General features: G+C 40.4%; 2 protein-coding genes across 6 annotated transcripts in view; one reads left to right on the top strand and one right to left on the bottom strand.

Annotated features, from left to right (window-relative positions):
- RHBDD1 (rhomboid domain containing 1) overlaps positions 1 to 6,316 on the top strand; it is a 33,558-nt gene extending 27,242 nt beyond the window's left edge. For all 5 annotated transcript variants that reach the window (XM_030456574.1, XM_030456576.1, XM_030456579.1 and 2 more), the window contains one exon: positions 4,723 to 6,316. In XM_030456574.1, the coding sequence (XP_030312434.1) occupies positions 4,723 to 4,838 (116 nt within the window). In that variant the 3' untranslated portion in view covers positions 4,839 to 6,316. The remainder of the gene's footprint in view (positions 1 to 4,722) is intronic.
- Positions 6,317 to 16,109: 9,793 nt separating this feature from the next.
- Positions 16,110 to 18,027, bottom strand: part of COL4A4 (collagen type IV alpha 4 chain) — a 58,771-nt gene continuing 56,853 nt past the window's right edge. Inside the window, exons 47-48 of the mRNA XM_030456294.1 lie at positions 16,995 to 17,281; positions 16,110 to 16,373 (exon numbers count right to left, since the gene is read on the bottom strand). Of these exons, the coding sequence (XP_030312154.1) occupies positions 16,110 to 16,373; positions 16,995 to 17,281 (551 nt within the window). The remainder of the gene's footprint in view (positions 16,374 to 16,994; positions 17,282 to 18,027) is intronic.

The raw sequence follows: 18,027 nt of genomic DNA, 5'->3' as shown, positions 1-18,027 counted from the left end.
TTGTGAGGAGCTTCAGGAAACACTGTTTTGAGAAAAAGAGGAAATTCCACAAGGAATTTGCTACAAACTGCAACATAAAACCTGAACCTTGCCTCTGCTCAGTGCAGACTTGGCTTTTCCACCTTTCAGAGACTGATAATAACAGAAATAGTTATATCTGAGTCACTCCCTGAGGGCTTTCCTCTTGGCACAGGTGAGCAGACAGGTTAGCTTTATGCAAAGTGCCTACTGCTTTTCTCTGATTATCTTCTACAGCAAAGCTTCTATGAAAATGAGTTGTTTTGAAATGGAAAGTGTGGGGTTTTTTCTTTGCATTGTATGTGGTTTTTGTATGGGTATCACATTCACTAATACCAGGGCAGTTAGTGAATATCATAGGTTATTCAAACCAAAATATTCTTTATTTTTTCTTTATTTATTAAAGCCTATCTTTATGGCACAGTCAGCTCTGTTTAACCTTAAAACTCTTGCAGGCAAAGGTTTCACAAAATATTCTGGATTCTCCTTAACACAAGGGAAGGTAGCAGGAAAAATAAATAGAGCAGTGCTGCTTGTTTGCTACCCTCACTGTTTACCTAGACATCAGTATTCACCACAGACCTGATACAATATTTCTACCAGTCAGACTTTCACAGTTTGGTAGCTTGATAAACTCTTCCTGAACCTTAAAACAACTCTTCTTCAAGGTAAAATCAAGAGTGTATTTGATGTACCACTTCTGTGGCTTGGACTACAAGCAGAACTGAAACCCCACGTGGAGTTTTCGTCTGTTTGGCTCACCCTGAAAAATGATCAGTTGGTTTTTCTTCCTTGTGCCAGATTTCATGCAGAGGAGCAAACAATACACACTTCACACACATTTTACAGGTATAAGGATTACACTGTCAGGGTGGCATGTTTCAAACTGTCCTTACATCTGACCTTGGTGCTCAGAGGGCAGTGTACAAGTGAAGAGTAAATAGAAGGCTCATTTGCACTGCCAGCTGGCTGCAGAAGTTTTGCTTTGCTGTCCAACAAGGCTTGCTGGGCCACTGACAGATCAATCTCTGGTGTTCCTGTGTAACACTTTATGCTGCTTTGTGGAGTGGTCTGCTTGTGTTTGCAGTGAGTTTGGCTGGAGGTTCATGTGTTGTATGCAACAGAGCAGTTTTGAATTATCTGTTGAACTGCTGTAGCTGGAACTTCTAATTCCAATTATATCCAGTGTGTCTTTTCACCTGTGTGCTTCCTTGGGGAAATGATTGGTCTCTTTTTTTTTTTTTTTTTTTTTTTTAATATTCACTAAAATATTATAGAATGATTATTGTCACTAACCTCTTGTTTTTCACCTCTTCTTGTCTGCTCTTCTAGATCATGTATCTGACAACAGTGTTTTGGTATTGGAATTGATGAGTCTGAAAAAGATTTGGGACAGGAGGCTTTGAGCTGATCTCTGTTGCTGTGTAAAGCTTCAGAGTGTGCTGTGCTTGTCCAAGGGTGACAGCATTGTATTGCAGATGCATAACATGAGAAGAACACCAGGCAAATTCTGATTGATAACAAGATAGATAAGAATCCTCTCAATTTTGCCTACAAGATGACTGCGAAGTGTTCAGCTTTAGGGCTAAGATGCAGGTGGTCTCATCAGGACATACATTGTGCTGCAAAGCACTGCACACAACAGCAAATTAAGTTCTGCATTTAGGACTTGTAGTAAAGAACAAAGTGTCTGTATTCCAGTGGCTTTCACTCTGCTTTCCCTTTGATGAAACCTGATGTGACAGAGAAACTGCTAGATGCTGGCAAATAATCCCTGGGTTTCAAACCAGCCAGACAATAAACAACTCGATAATATTCAGTGCAGCAGCTTCTCTAGAGCCCATCTGTTTCAAAATAACCCTAATTCTGCTTACCAGGCGGAATGCTTTGTTGGCTGGAGTCTGCACTCCTTCCCCTGGCAGCCCTGTGGTTCCTGTGCCATCTGCTGGGTGAGCACCCCATGTCCCCAGGCCCTGCCACAGCACTGGCCCAGTGCCTGCTGCCTCCCCTCTAAGGTGCAGTGCAAGGAGCTGAGTGATTTTTATGTAATCACCTTGCTGGCTAACGGAGTTTTATTTGCACAATTAAAAGTGCAAATTTAATATTGCAAGCCAATATCTTCCCTATCTCCTGTTGGTTTCATTTCTTGAAGGAGGAGAGAAACGTTGGCCCAGTTGCAGCTGTTGTCTTGGGCATCTTTTACTAAAACCTAGGGATCTGCATGGGCTATAAGCTGTATCATTTGACTATCAAATTGCTCCTCAAGCATCTGTTTCCAGAATGCTTAAAGCAATTCAGCATGTTAATAGTCTCTACCTTCTGTGCTTTGACTACAAGATTATCAGATCTTTCAAATTCATGATACAAATGTGAAGCTCTCTTAAAACTGAGGCTTAAACATTGATAGGATCAACTCATGCCTCTTTGCTGACTTCTCTTTCTGATGTTTGGTTTTGGGATTGGAATTAGTTTCTGGTGGGTAGGACACTTTTGGAGATTAACCATGTTGGTCATTTGGTGTAGCATGAGCTGTCAGTGTTCTGCTCAAAAACTCCTGCTCTTTGTCCAATAGTGGTATCTGCTCATGCTTTAACATTCAGAGCATGTAGGAAAGTCTCAGATTTTGTTTTGTAATTAGGCCTTGTTTCTTTCAAACAGATCATGCAGGTAGGTATGGCAGCAGAAGCCAATTTTTTTTAATACTAATTTTCATCAACTTTATGATTTAACAAAATAAATGTTATTTAATTGAAGAATGAAGAAGAATAACAGCCTATTTCTGTATTTTATAAAAGTACTTGCTATGATTTGAAATCTTCTACTTGCAAATGGCTTGTAACAAGTGAGGTGAATTATTCAGCATCAACTAAGCCATGAAATGGAAGATCAGTGTTTATGATCAGGCAGGCATTTTAATTTTAACTCTCCTATCAGAGTTTGAGGAGCTCTACTTAACTGGAAGCATTTTCCAAGAGTTTGACTTGGCAAACACTGAAGGAAAATTAGCAACGTGTTGTAATATTTCAACAAAATCATACATCTATTGGCAGGTGCTCTGCAAACTAAGATGCTTTCTAATGGGTTCAGACACCAACAGGGAGGCTCCATAAAGTGGACTCCCTGACTTTGTGTCCTGCAGACAGCTCTTGTTTGCCACAGAGCTGCTGACACAGGACACAGCTGGGTTTGAAATCCACCCTGAAATGAACCTCATAGGAACTTCTGGTCATCCATATTCCCTTTTGTGAACTTAAATGAGATCCTGTGGTTAAATTTCAAAAAAACACTGACTGTTTTAAAGGCTGTTGTGTGTCCTTTAAAGCTAACTTGCTTCTCCTTACTGCTGTACCTGTGCTCATGAGGCAGCCTCTCATTTCTGTTCCCCCAGCTGAGGTAATATTTAGGTTTTTAACCACAACCTTTTAACTCTTGCTTTCCTCAGAGACTACAGGAATTCTGAAGAGCTGCTGGAGTAGCCTGTTCTTTTCTTGGAGTGCCACAGCAAAGAACCTTGGCTCTTGGTCTGCTATTTCTGCTCAGATTAACTTGTTCTCTTACAGTTCTCTCGAGCTGAGCTGCCACGTGTAGTTTATTTCTGAAATTGGTTGCTGCCAACTACGGGTGGGAGTTGGATGTGCATCTGGTCTGGGTCAGCACGTGTGGGAATCCAATACTAAAAGGGAAAAAAAAAGCTTATTTTGCCAGAAGTAACTACTGAGGACATTTAAATAGTTTAAAAATCTGGAGTTTACTGTATAAAGTAGAGATCACAAAAAATGTGAGTTACCAAGTTAATACTTGTTAGATTCTTCAGTGTTCTTTAGGTTCTGGTTTGGTTTTTTTTTTTGTTTTCTTGTTTGGTGTGGTTTTTTTTCCCTATTCCCTTTTCTCTTTCCCCTTTTCCCCTTTTTTCCCCTTCTCCTTTCCCCTTCTCCTTTCCCCTTCTCCTTTCCCCTTCTCCTTTCCCCTTCTCCTTTCCCCTTCTCCTTTCCCCTTCTCCTTTCCCCTTCTCCTTTCCCCTTCTCCTTTCCCCTTCTCCTTTCCCCTTCTCCTTTCCCCTTCTCCTTTCCCCTTCTCCTTTCCCCTTCTCCTTTCCCCTTCTCCTTTCCCCTTCTCCTTTCCCCTTCTCCTTTCCCCTTCTCCTTTCCCCTTCTCCTTTCCCCTTCTCCTTTCCCCTTCTCCTTTCCCCTTCTCCTTTCCCCTTCTCCTTTCCCCTTCTCCTTTCCCCTTCTCCTTCCCTTCTCCTTTCCCCTTCTCCTTTCCCCTTCTCTCCCTTCTCCTTCCCTTCTCCTTTCCCCTTCTCCTTTCCCCTTCCTTCCCTTTCCCCTTCTCCTTTCCCCTTCTCCTTTCCCCTTCTCCTTTCCCCTTCTCCTTTCCCCTTCTCCTTTCCCCTTCTCCTTTCCCCTTCTCCTTTCCCCTTCTCCTTTCCCCTTCTCCTTTCCCCCTTTCTCCTTTCCCCTTCTCCTTTCCCCTTCTCCTTTCCCCTTCTCCTTTCCCCTTCTCCTTTCCCCTTCTCCTTTCCCCTTTTTTCCCTAGTATCTTTAAGAGCTACTTCTGAAAGTCACGATTGCCCTGGAACCATCAGAACTGGAAACATAACAACTCCCTGTTTCATTTGCATTGTGTGATGCTTTGGATTACAGGATACATTTCCATTTTTCTCAAGTTAGAGAATCAAACTCTCTTTTTCATTGTGTCTTGTAGATTTGGGTGGAGCAGCATACAGTCATGCACGGCGACCCTTTGGCTTTTGGCTTCCACATGAGCAGCATTCAGAAGAGGAAATAAGAAGGCAAAGGCTTCGTAGGTTTCAGAGATGATGGAACTGGCAGGTGTTAGTGTAAATTATAAAGTGCTCTCCAGAGTTACCAAAATATTTGCAGATTTATCTGTAATCTGCAGATTAGTTTGTAATATTTTCCCATTTTTTTTACTACTAGTTGAAAAACTGCAGATTTTCCGAGTTCAGGCACAAAATTGTAACTTGCAAAAGAAGTGTGAGGCTGGAATCTCAATGTGGTCTCAGGCACTCTCCATACTAAATGCACTGATGGTTTTAACAAACTATCTTTTTCCCTAAGACCTTTTGTGTATCTTCAAGAATTCCTTTGCTTTTTTACTACTGGTATTCTCAGAAAACAGGTTTTCTTAATAACAGATGAAAAAAGCATTACTTTTTTTTTTTTTTTTTTTAACTTACTGTAAAACTATGCAGTTTTCCCTGACACACTTGTCTCTGTTTACCTATGCTGAGCTAGAGAATCTGAGAATCAGCATGTGAAAGGTCACTGGAAAAGATTGCTTTGATGACAACACCAAGATCATAAGAGTGTAAGTTTAGGCTTTTTCAGCAGTCTTGCAGACTGTGTTAAAAATAGTTACCCTAAGTACTCCTTACTCTGAAGTTATTAAATATAGCCTTGAGTTTTGCAGTCTTCCTTAAAACATGCTGTTTTATCTAGAACTTCTATGGGTGAAAAAAAAATGAGTTGTAATTACTTACTATTTTCTAAACCTTTCTTAATATTTCTATTTTAAATAAAATACTTCCCTTCATAGAGCTGAGATTCTTAGGAGCTTCAATGAATGGGAGGTGGACATGCCATACAAAGAATGTATTTATTTAGTAGCTTATTGTGTTTGTAAAGCATTTGTTTCTCTTTTTAAGCAGGCTTGGAAATTGTGCCATCTATTTGCTGTTCATGCAGCTTTAGAGATTCTCCTGTTGGTGTTTCTCTCATTTGGTGTCCAGTAGCAGCAGTAAGAGTCTGCAGACTTGTTGAGCTCTTGCCTACATACAGGCTGCCTTGACAGGGCTGCACTCAGGGTAACTTTGGATGAACTCCTTCAGGTAGCACAAGAACAATGTTGGTTTCATGTAGAATTTTCTGGCAGATTGTAAGACCTTTCAGGAATGCCAGTGGTTGGTGTGTTCTTGGTCTTGGTTGTTTTTTGTAGATGTGCAGTAGCCACAGAACAGAAGAGCAGGTACTCCCAGTTAACTTTGCTCACTAAAAATATGTATCCAAAAACTGCCTAGAGTTTTCATATCTTAGTAATAATTCTATGTCAGTGAGGAACTCGGACTAACCAGGCTCCAGTCAAAACTTAGTGTAAGTTATTGTGTCTGTTAAACTCTGTTTCAATTATTTAAAGCCACTGGATTAGCCACTAGTCAGTTGAAAACATAAGTAAAATGAAGAACATGATTACAATGATAAATGCACTCAGTTTTGTCAAGTGATGTTAGAAATACTTGCTATTATGTAGTCACAAAAGTAGTCATTACTAATAATTGTTCAGCCGTTTGGAATTTTTGTATACAAAACTGAAATAAATATTTTTTTACATTTAAACTGTTTCTTTTTCATCGTAGTAATTAATAAGGCATCTTTCAAATTACAGAGCTGCCACTGTACTGTTAGAAGTGGTGACTTGTGACACTAAGGGGCAGATTGCTTCTATTCTGTTGCTTTTGAATTTTGTGGAAGTTTTGGGTCTGGATTTTGGCAAAGTGCCTGTATTTATAGTCTTTTGTAGAGTTTGTTAGAAGAATGATTGTTTAGTAAGGTTTTTACTGCTTAAAAACACCCTGTCATTTTAGGTTTCAGGACACTGGTGGTGACAGATGTAAGTTGCAGGTAAGTTCCTAACATATGCTCTGTTGCACTTCATCTCTTCAGGGACAGAAATTAAGGGCAGTGTACCTGGATGAGCATTCCATGTTGCATATGCTCTTGACTCTCTTCCACATCGGTGTGACTCCACGGAAAGTAAGGATTCTTTATGAAAAAGTAGTTTTGTTTAAAATATTTTAGCATCAAAAGTTTGGTTCCTTTGTTGCAGGGGCTGCGATTTTTCTTGTGTGTTTTTCATGCTTCCTCTAAAGCCTGTGATCAGGTTCCATGTAAAAAATTCCACCCCCCTAATTAATCCTAATCAGCAGACTTGTTAACAGGAACATTCTTGAAATTTAATGGCTGAATGACCTAACATATTGCTGCTCATAAAAAGAGGTTTCTTGCATTCCAGAATTAAGATGTGTGAAAGAACAGTGTGTTTAACTTTGAAAATTCCTTTTTCCTTTCCTTTTTGTTCTCAAGTGCAGGCAAATTATATATTCCTGTGCATGTGTGCTTTCTCCTGGCAGTACCACTTCTCCTGAGGGGTAAAAAAAATGTCCTCTAAAATACTGAGTAAAGAGTCCTCGTGTGTCCCACGCCACAGCAGACAAGACTCTGCTGGCTGACTGCTGATGGCACTGGCGTTCTTGATACAAGCTATGAACAAGATCTGTCCTGCTCCTCTTAAACTGATGTTTTGCTGTCAGAAAGAAGTCTTTGGGGGTTGGGAATGTTGATGCTGCTGTACCCAGCCTCCTTTGAAATAAGTCTTTCTGCCTGAGCCTTTGTTTTCCATGGTTGCCTTTCAAACAAGGTTTGCTCACTTGTTTGGTGAAAATCAAAACCAGAATTTTCACAGTCTGCTTTTCCAAAAATTTTACTTTTTTCACTAGGTGAAAATTTTATTTTCACACGTGCTTATGAAATCATTTCAACTCCACCTGTGAAAAAGGTGTAGGACTGGTGAAGGTTTGGAAAAGTCTTGTCTTAGAGTGTTTTGATTTTGCTTGGTTTGAAGGTGATCGGACTCTTGTTCATTAGATATCATTTGTTCATAACGTGGATATGTAGCTAAGGGGACAAGAACCTAAATCTTGGTTCACTATATCAGTAATATATATAAAAGTCTGTCAAATTATGGTGTACCAGGAGAGAAATTTGTTATTAAAATACCTTGTTAGGGAATTATTTTGATGGCTATGAAGGAAGTCATAGCTGATAAAAGTCGTCTTTGTATTGACAGTCTTTATGGCAGACATCTTAGTTTTTATTATTATATATACATTAAGGAGCTTAAATTGCAGGTGGTAGAGCAAAGCAGCTGTAAACATGGTTAGTCCAATGTAGTTATTATGACCAAACAGAGGCAAAATGCCTCTTCACCTGACTAATAATTTGTGTGACTGAAAATGCCCACGTGACAGATGTAACTTTGCTTTGTTACAGATTGGTGCCTCTCATTATGGTATGATAAGGCCACATAGTGTTAAATAAAAGAATAAAGAACTCTTGAACCTTTAAAAAACCCCTGGCATCTAGACCACGGAACTCAACAGATTTACAGCATCTGAAAACCACACTGAGTGGCACTGGAATCAATGCCCTGCAAAGCAGGTGAGGTGCAGCTGCTGTTTCTGTTGTGATGCTCTGGGAACGGGCGTTGCCCTTCAGTTCCATTCCTGATTCTCTAACAGGGGAACTGCAACCATTTCCTTAGGGCTGAACAACTGCAGAGTGGATCCCACTTTGGTGTAAGAGCTGGCAAACAGATCCTCTTGTTCATGTGCTGTAGCTTCCTGAAGGGGTGTGCAGACATGAACCAAATTATTTCATAGAATCACAGAATCATAGAACTGGCTGAGTTGGAAGGGACCTCAGAGATCATCAAGTCCAACCCTTGATCCACTCCCCCCGTGGTTCCCAGCCCATGGCACTCAGTGCCACATCCAGGCTCTTTGGAAAGATCTCCAGACACAGAGAATCCACTCCTTCCCTGGACAGCCCATTTCATGGTGTTGTGGTAAGCTATTAATTGTTTCTTATGTATAGGAAAAAAAAAAAAAAAGTTTGGTGATTTCTTACTTGTTACCAGATTTCAGAGGGCAAGGAAAGACTTAACAGTTCTCAGCTTTCATTTGTAGAACCATTTCTAAAGGAATATGATGCTTTTAGAGGTTCTAAATCTTGCAAGAGTGACACCCATTTCCTTTTCAGGAGCTGTTGAAATTGGAGATAGACAATTTTGTCATGGAAATTTCAGCTGGTTTGGGTATTTTTATTTGTATGACTTGTGCTCAAAATGGTAAAGCAGTTGGGTTAATAAAAGAGAAGATTGAGTATACATGGCACAGCCTTCTGCTGGATGGAAACAGTGATGTGTTAATCTCTTTTGTCCAGTGACAAGGAGCAATTGGCCTGATTTGCATGCAAATGAATGTAAGCAAAGGATGAGTGGACATGTAGATAGTGACCTTTTTTAACAGACATGCAAGAGTCCAGATTTCCTTCTGTTGACTTTTTGGAGCAGTTCAAACTGATACCTCTTTAGGGCTGTTGAAGGGAGGAGATGAGCATGAATTGTTCTTGTCTTAGTGAAGAGTTGAATTAGCTGAGGTCCTTCCAAGCTTTTTCCTCAGGGTCTCACAGCTGGTGGGGGGTGGCCACTCCTGTGAATCCCTGTTTTCTCACTCCAGTAACAAGTTACAGAATTGCTCCTAAATCTTTACCATAATAGTAAGGGGGGAATGACCTTTTTGTTGGCTTTTTAAACTAAGTATCTATGTGTTAGGTTCTGCATCCCATCATTCAGCCCAATTAAGAGGTGCATTGTGGTGGTCTTAGATTGGCTGCTTTTAGTAAAATCTTTCAGTTACATTACAAATGTAACTAAGCAACTTCTGATGAAAGCCCTAAAAAGATCTGGTGCCCAAGGGTCAAACTGCCCTCTTTCGTTTTGTCCCTCATTTTGTCACTCATAAAGCTTAGATCAGAGAGGCCTTGATTCTGGAAGCAGCTCTGGAGCACAAGCTGAGGTGAACACAACCTTTTCCTCTGCAGGGGCCAAGGGTGTTGGAGGCACCTGTGGGTTGTAGGATGTCTCCTGGAGGAATCAAGGGGATGGTTTTGCTGCTGTGCAGAGCTGAGGCTTCTGGTTGTATTCAAAATTCTCCATTCAGTCTGTTTTCACTGCTAGGTGTATCTCCAGACCTGAGATCCAGAATGAGCTGCTGGCTTATAAAAACGTGGTTTTGAGTTGGATTAGATCAGTGAAATGAGTAAGAGAGTAAATGATCAGGGGTGCATTTAATTTGGAAGGCACTGTGGTGATAAAGCACTTTTCAAGGCAGCTTCTATGCATAATCATAAAGAAGCATACATTATATATGCACAGATACAACCTATCCATGCTTGACCAAAAGTTCTGTAACACTGGGATGCTACTTATTGCATGCCTTTCCATTTTTAAATGCATCTTAAATATTCAATCACAACAAAATTAAAGTATTTGGAAATACTAATTCACTTAAGTTTGGTTTGGTTTTTTTTTTTAAATCTGGTGTGCAGAATCTAACAAGCTACAGTTGCAGCTCCCCTAGAATAATTAATGCTAATGTAGATTCTTGAAATTTCCATCAGAATTAATTGTTTTCTGCCTCTGAGAAAGTTTAATCTCCACTTTAATGAAAACACCACTGTCTTCATCATGCTGAATTGTGTAAGGAGCACCCAGCTACAATAGGAATGTTCTTGGTAATCAGAGCATGAAAGACTAAACTCTGAAAAAAGATCTTGCCTTTCTGTTTAGTGAAACTTCATTTTACCAGGCTGAACATGATGTCAGTTTGAGGCTTGACTGCTTCATTCCACATTTTTCTATAAACTGACAGAGTAATAGACAGCAGCCTTTTTCTGATAGAAAGCTAACTGTGTAGGAGATTCATTAGGACTTTAGTAGGTATGATTCTTGGGGAAAAAATAGTTAAAATTTTGTTTCATGTTTTGTATTTCTGCTTCACTGAATCTGTTGAAAACAGAAAAATATGTGGAAATTCAAATACCATGAAGCTCAAGCCTATTTTGTCATATTTTGTGTCATATTTTGTGAAGCAGTGTGTGGTCCAACACCAGGTGAGACTGGCTGTGAGGTGGTGCTCAGTGCTGATGGTTGTCTGAGCTGTGTTGTGGAACCATGGTTGTTTAATTCATTCTAGAATGATAAATATGGAGTTGTTTTTTACTTTACACTTCTAAAATATCACCTCTAATTGAACTAACAGTACCTTCTGGAACATCTGGATGAAGTGACTAGAAAAGGGGAGAGCTGTTATGTATCAATATGGAGCAGTATCTGTTTGCAGCTGGTGATTTTTTCATTTTTTTTCCTCCAGCTGGCTGAGGTAGGCAGAATTTCATCAGCTGTTTTTGTTACTTGGTTGTTTTAAAATGCTGATTTCTGAAATACAATCCAGTCATGAAACAGATAGTTTTGACAAAGCAATTGCTTCACCTGCTGCAGAGTTTTTACCAGAATTTTTTTGTTTCAGTCTGCAGACAGAATAGCTCTGTCCTTGCCTGACTGCTCCTCTTCACAGCAGGTTTTTGAGCAATCCTTTTCCTGGCAAACAAGTGTTTCCTCTTTCAAATCTTTGCCCTGGCTTTGAACGTTTCTTCTCTTTCTTGCTGAGACAGTTCTAATGCTTTTTAAGCATTTGAGTAGCAGTCATATTTGCAGTATTCCACACTGAATTAAATGACAAGCTATTTAAGCATTGCTGTAAGACCTCAAAAGGCTTCAGTCTGGGACATCAGTGTAAAATGACATTGTGTAGTGGTGTGTGTAACAACAGACAGGTGGTTTTCCAGCTGGATTATGGTTATTTCCTCAATTTGGATCATGGTAATGTAAGAATTCCCAAGGGTTGATGTTGTGGTCACTTGCACAGTCCTTGTAGACTGGCAATCTTCAGCTGTGTGCAGGAGCAGGAGACAGAATGCAGAACAAGTTCAGTCACACTCAATAGGATGTTTTAAAACTTCAGGAGAGTTTTTTTCACATGTGCAAACTAAAACTTGTGTTGAAGGATAAAGGTCTTTGTTGAATTTGCCTTAAACACAAGCAAAACACGTACAGACTGTAAGAATTCTCTTGGTTCTGAGCACTGAAAGTAGGAAAGAGTTGTTTGGTGAAGTGTTTACCCAGGAAGAATTCCTGGAACAGTTTTGATTAAACTAGTGAACATAACTATGCAATTCTGGGAAGGAGCCTTCAAGCAGTTTCCTAATCTGAGGAATCCAAGGTGTGGAGGAGGTGCTCCATGGCAGAACAGGCACAATCCTGAAGGGACTGGAGTGCTGGGAGGATCCATCCTGGAGCAGGTACTCCTTCCAGAGGACTGCAGCCCCTGGAGGACCAAGGTCAGAAAAGAGGAAGAAGAAAGATGCAGCACAGAGAAACTGCTTTGTACCTGTATTGTGCCTCACCCCACCTCTGGCTTCCCTGAGGACACTGAATGTCACCTGCAGCAGTAAGAAGGCAGCAGAGAGGAGTCTGGAGTGAAGCAGAGCCTGGGATGTCACAGAAAAGGTGTTACAAGGTTTATCAACTTGTTTTCCCAAACCTAGACCAGTAGTTAAATATTTATGCAATAAATGAAGTTACATTTCCTAAGTTGCCTCTGTTTACCCCACAGCAGTCCTTGGTATCTGGTTTCCCTGGCTGTATTTCAATCCATGAGTTTTCTTGCTCTTTTTGTTTTCTCTCCTGTTGTATTTGGGGCAGGGAAAGCTCATGGGCAGGTGCAGCTCCCAAGCAAGTGATGGTGCAAATGTGACAGCAAGTGACAGGAGGGGACTTGGAACAGCAGGTATGGCCCCAGCTAAATACCTTCTCATTATGGAGTTTAAGCATCTTACATCTCATTCTGATACCTGTTTTTAGCACATGAGTTGTGGACTTCAAATCCAGACATTCCACTGTACACAAAATAATTTGAAGTACACTTTAAAAATACACTTTTTCCAATACAGCAGCCTTGTGATAAAACGAGTGACACCTCCTTGCAGTTTTGCTTGAGTCTCTCCCTTTTGACATGCTCTGTGTACACCAGAAGATGAAATACAGCTCCAAAGACTTTTTCAGTGTTGGCCTTGAGCAGCATTTTGCTTTTCTTATGAAAAACAGCAAATGAAGCAAAAAAGGCCATGTTTCCCAGTCACAGCTCAGGCTCTGCAGTATTTCTCTTCCACTCTTCCAGAAATGCAGATGTGGAGGGATGGGGAGGACGAGAGAGAAAGATCAGAGAGCTGCCCAGAGGATTTGCTGTGAGTTTGAGCCAGAACCTTCCCAGTTCCCCAGAGGTGAGGTGGCTTTGTGGGGATCTCCTTGTCATACACCACGGGTCCTGAATTTGTTTCCAGGGCAATCCACCCCAGATGGCTCTCATGCCAGTGGCCTCTGAACCCAGCCAGCATCATTTTCTCTCTTGCTCTTAGTAGCCTGCCTGCTCCTTAGCTTAAAATTCCCTTTTTTTCTGGGCCTGCACAAGATCCAGAACACTTGGATGCAATAGGATGGGTGATGTGGTCTATAAGGACCAGCACAAGGCTGTTGCCTTTAGGACTGTTTCCACTCCTGAACAGTTTCAACTATTTCTTTTCACACCTAATTTCATAATTAGGTCCCCTATGAACAATTTACCAATTATGTTTTCTGCTTACAGTGTGACTGGACACATGATTGCAGAATTAAAGTGCATGCAGCTTTATACTTTGGTCTGCCTTCCTTGCTTTGTAGTATTAAGCAATTTATCTGAAATTTCATTTTGAATTAGTGCAACATCTCTGACAAAATGCCCTACAGAGTCAGCTAGGCATGAAATGGGAATTTACACACCTCTTAAATATTTAACCAATCAGTGGTAGCTTAAAAGTGCATCTCCTACAGAATGTCTTTATAGAATATAACAAAATGTAGTTGGCACAGGTGCAACAACTGCATCAAAACTGACTGCTTTACATGATGTTTTAAATCAAACAAAAGGGCAAGAAGGTGAAATGCCAGAAAATGGCTTATTTAGATAAACAGGTCTTTTGTTGTTGTTGTTGTTGATCCTCAGATGTTTTCAAGATTTTTCTGTGTGCTTGTTCAAGTTAGGTGAATACAGAACCAACTCCAAAATCCCATTTTGTTCCATCTTTTTTGTCTTCATTGTATCTTATGGCAAAGCTTGCAGTAACATCATGTACAAGTTTGGGTTTGGTTTTTTTTTCCTTGTTTACCTAAGTGCAGTTTATACTAAAAGCCTCACTGGAAATATTTCCAGCCTTTCTCCACAGTTTCAAACCTGGAAAAAAGGCTGCAAATGAGCAATGGAGGTGCTGGTGGGCTTTACTGTCAGCAAAAGCTCCTGAATGAGACCCAAATCCACAGGAAATGGAGACACCACCAGAAGAAGTGAGGTATGAGTCTACTCCTGATGTAGCAGGAGCTACCACTGCCTTAATTATTTTATCTCTGGCCTTTTCTAGCACTCCAGTTAGCACCCCATACAGTGCAGGTGACTGAGGTGTGGTGCTCTGCTGCTTTTCTTCTTGCTTTGAGTAAGCTCTGAAGCTGCTCAGCCCCTGGGGAGAATCCTGGAGAAGAATCCTGGCTCTCCTGTGTGGGGGATGCTGTCTGAAGCAGGAGGGGATTAAATTATTTCAGGTAGAGCTAGGGTAGGGATTATTCCCTCCTCAGAAGCCTCTGTGCCATGCCAGGGGTAAAGCATGGAGCTGGGATCACTGAGGAGTGAACTCAGAGGACCCCTGGGAGCAGAAAATTAATGGTTCCAGGGGCAGAGGGGGACTGGGATGTGCCCCAGAGGACCCCTGGGAGCAGAAAATAATTGGTTTTATTTATTTATTTGTATTTATTTTTATGAGCCTTTCCCAGGTGAAAGGAGGGGAGTTGGTTGCCCATCAAGTCAGCACAGCAGATCAGTGAGGTTTGGCTTGGACAGAAGGACATTGCTGTGTCTGTATTTACACTTGAATGGAATTGTACCCTCTGATAATTTCATTTTCTTCTGGCCAAGGCTGCAATGTCTGTCTTTCCTCCTCTTTGAGCTTGTTTATCCAACTTTTAAGTTGGCTTATCAGCCTGTTGTACTTGTGATAGCTTCAGAAAGAGTTTTCTCTGAGTTGGGACTCCTGGATATGGATCTGTTTCCTTGAAAAGAATATTGCTGGGGGAACCTCACTTAGTGACCATGAATTAAAAGTGCAGGGAAAAAAACCCGTTTTACTCCATTCTAATAAAAATGTAGCTTATTTAAGTGGTAAAAGGAGCTTCTGTGGCACTTCTGCACATGATGAATTCTCCACTTGCAATCTGTGTTTACAGGAGTTTCAGCATGATTAAAATATGCATTTAACAGTTCTGGTTTTATAGATGAATGAAGGAGGTATAAATGTGTTCTAACTTCTTCAAGAAAGTGGTTCATGCTTTAGCTTATAATCTTTTTAAAATTCAGTGTTTTAAAAACTAAAAAATGTCTCTAGAGCGAGGATGCCATAAGGATCTTGAGGGTGAAAGTTCTTTTTTGGTGTTGTATTTAGGAAAAAAAAAACCATTTAGCTCCAGGTTTAAGGCACTTGTCCTAACACTTCTTATATTCAGCACTTAGATAAGTTCATCCATTTTATCACCATACTACTATTTCATTTAGATTTCTATTAGCAACTTTTTTTTCTTCAGATGCTTAGACTGGAACTCAATAACTTAATTGCTCTTAGAAATTAATTATCATTATAAATATAGCTTTTTAAGGATTCATTATCTCAGCTAATTTTATTTTCTATATTATATAATATGCTGCTAAATGGGTCTGCAACTTTTTGTTGCTGATGAAAGCCCAGCTAACAGTTCTTTTACAGTTTGGTTCAGCCTGCAGTAGTAAAAGACTTTGATCTTCATTGCTTTTATTAGGAGGGTTTTTAACAATTTTCCCCTTCCCTCAGAAACAGCACGTGCAGGTTTCTTTAGCTTGGGAAATTCAACTGTAGGGCTTCAAATAATGTGGAAATTTGCACATTTATAAGGATAAATATTTCTGATGTGCTGTATACATGCACATGTTCTTCCCCTTTTTCCTTTCCACAGGAAATCCATTGCCTTGCTCAGCAGGGATGGTTTCCTGGGTATTTCCAACCAACCCTCCAAGCTCACCTTGTTACCTGCTGGACTCCAGTGTGACAGTTTCATATTCATGCTTGAAGTCCTTTACATGAGATTTTACTGCCTGTAGTAGACTTGTAGGTGGGTGGATGAGGTTCAACAGATCTTTCATCTTGCACTCTTTCTATGTCCATTTGAACAAAAAGAACACTTCTGAATATATTAAAATATTAAATACTGTTAAAAGCTTTAGTAATGTTTTTTCATCTTTACACAGGTCTCACTCTAGCTCTTGATTCTTCTTTGGCTTGTTAGCCATGCCTCAGGCACACCTGGCATCTACTGATTATTTTCCTCTGCTCTTGTCCTTCTTTAAGAGTTCCTGACAGGGGGGCTGATGCAAACTGCAGTTCAGGCATCACTGTTGTTAGCCAGAAACTGTATTCATTAGCAAAAAACTGACATGTTCCCCTCTGCCCCTGGCATTCAATGAATGGTGCTGATCTGAAGTCTTCCAGGCAACTTCCAGGTGACATAAGGGACTGGCCTCCCCCCTGATCACCAGATCCAGTGTGCTGGGAAAAAAAAAAGAAACAACTTGATAACTGCATGAGTAATATGTAAAGGTAAAATATGTTCACCTGCCTTTTTCTGACTTTATTTGCTTTTAGCTGGATGATTTTTTGGTGATCTCAAGTTGGAGTAAGCTTCCTTTGCTAAAGGAAAGTCTTAACTTGCTCAGTAATGAGTTAATCTCAAAAGCCTAGAGCAAGCTCACTTATTTTTCTGGTATTTATCAAACTGAATAGTAATCCAGGTGGATTCTAAATGAAGGTGTTATCTAAACTGCTGCAAATGTCACTTTAGGATGACACTAAAAAGGAGCTCTAATTATGAGAAGTGTGTCTTTGTGTGTGAAAATCCTATTGTTTATTAAAGCCAAGCAAGCAAAATCTTTGTAATTTTAAGAAATGTAAAGAAATAGCTTAAGGCTATGACTGTAGTACATATATCCAAAGCCAGGTTCTGCAATCTGGAACTAACCTTTGTCTTGTTGTTTTCTGTGCATTTTCCTCTTTAATGTTTGCTAGACATCAGTTCACTTTTCAGAACTAAAAGTCCTTGAACCTTTAGAACAAAAAAAAAGCTGTCTGAAACACTTGTGTGTGTGTGTGCTCATGTGCCCAGAGTCTTACCATCAAAAAGGAGTATCCTATCCAAAGACTTCTCCAGTTGGCTGGGCAGGGAGGAATTGACTGATCCTGGCTGTGAACTGCCACAGCTTGGGCAGGGGCCTCACAGACTGCACATCTGCTGATGTAGGGCTGGATCTCCTCCTCTGAGAGAGGTGCCACGGGCAGGGGGGCAGCACTGGACAGCCAGTAGGACTTGTCATTACGACTGGCATAGTAACAGACTTGGTTGATGTTGCAGTAAGCAAAGGGCATGGTGTTAAACACAGGAAGGCAAGATCCTGCCAGGCCTGAAAATAATAAATGGTGAAAATGAGTCTGCTTCTTTCTAGGGAAGTTGAAAACAATGTTCTGGCCAATGTTGCCACAAAACTGTCTACGTAATCACGGATCCCAGACCTCCCAGGTTCTTTACCAAAAGGGCTAAACTGAAACCAGTAGCTTTTTTTCATAAATATCTTTCTTCCACCAATAATACTTGTGTCTCAATCACAGTATTTAAGCAGGTTGTAGTCTGTCACCATGGGAAACAGTTGTGATAACAAATTCCTTAGCTTTGCCAACACTGAAAAATAAATTAGGCAAGAGGTGGTGGCTGGTTTAAAAGGAGATGAGCTACATACAAACAAAAAACCCAAATGCCAATGCTGATAAACAAAACAATTTTTGTATGTTATGGTAAGCTGTTGCTACCAGTGCATTAACCTGAAATCTCAGCAGCTGTTCTGGTGCCTTCCAGGAAGGTTTCACAGACTCTCAAAGTAAAAGGGCTGAGGGATTTTGGAAAATCCTACAAAATTCTCATCGTGCAGATGGTGGTGGTAATTTAGAAATGGCTGTTGCATTCTTCAGTGTACTTCAGAGAGGAAGCTCTTCCCTCAGGACTGAGTTTAGAACAGTTTTATGGTGACCTATTTAGTTAACAATAATAATCACTGCACCTACGTTCTGCCTTGAACTTTGTGCAAAATATTTCTGTAATGCCCCCAAAACCTTTTGCCTTCTTTAAAGGTGTGATGTTATTATACAGGAGTCA

Source organism: Calypte anna, chromosome 9, assembly GCF_003957555.1.
Source record: "Calypte anna isolate BGI_N300 chromosome 9, bCalAnn1_v1.p, whole genome shotgun sequence".
NCBI lineage: Eukaryota > Metazoa > Chordata > Aves > Apodiformes > Trochilidae > Calypte > Calypte anna.
Note: the sequence above shows the minus strand (reverse complement) of the source record. Positions and strands in the feature narration are given on the sequence as shown.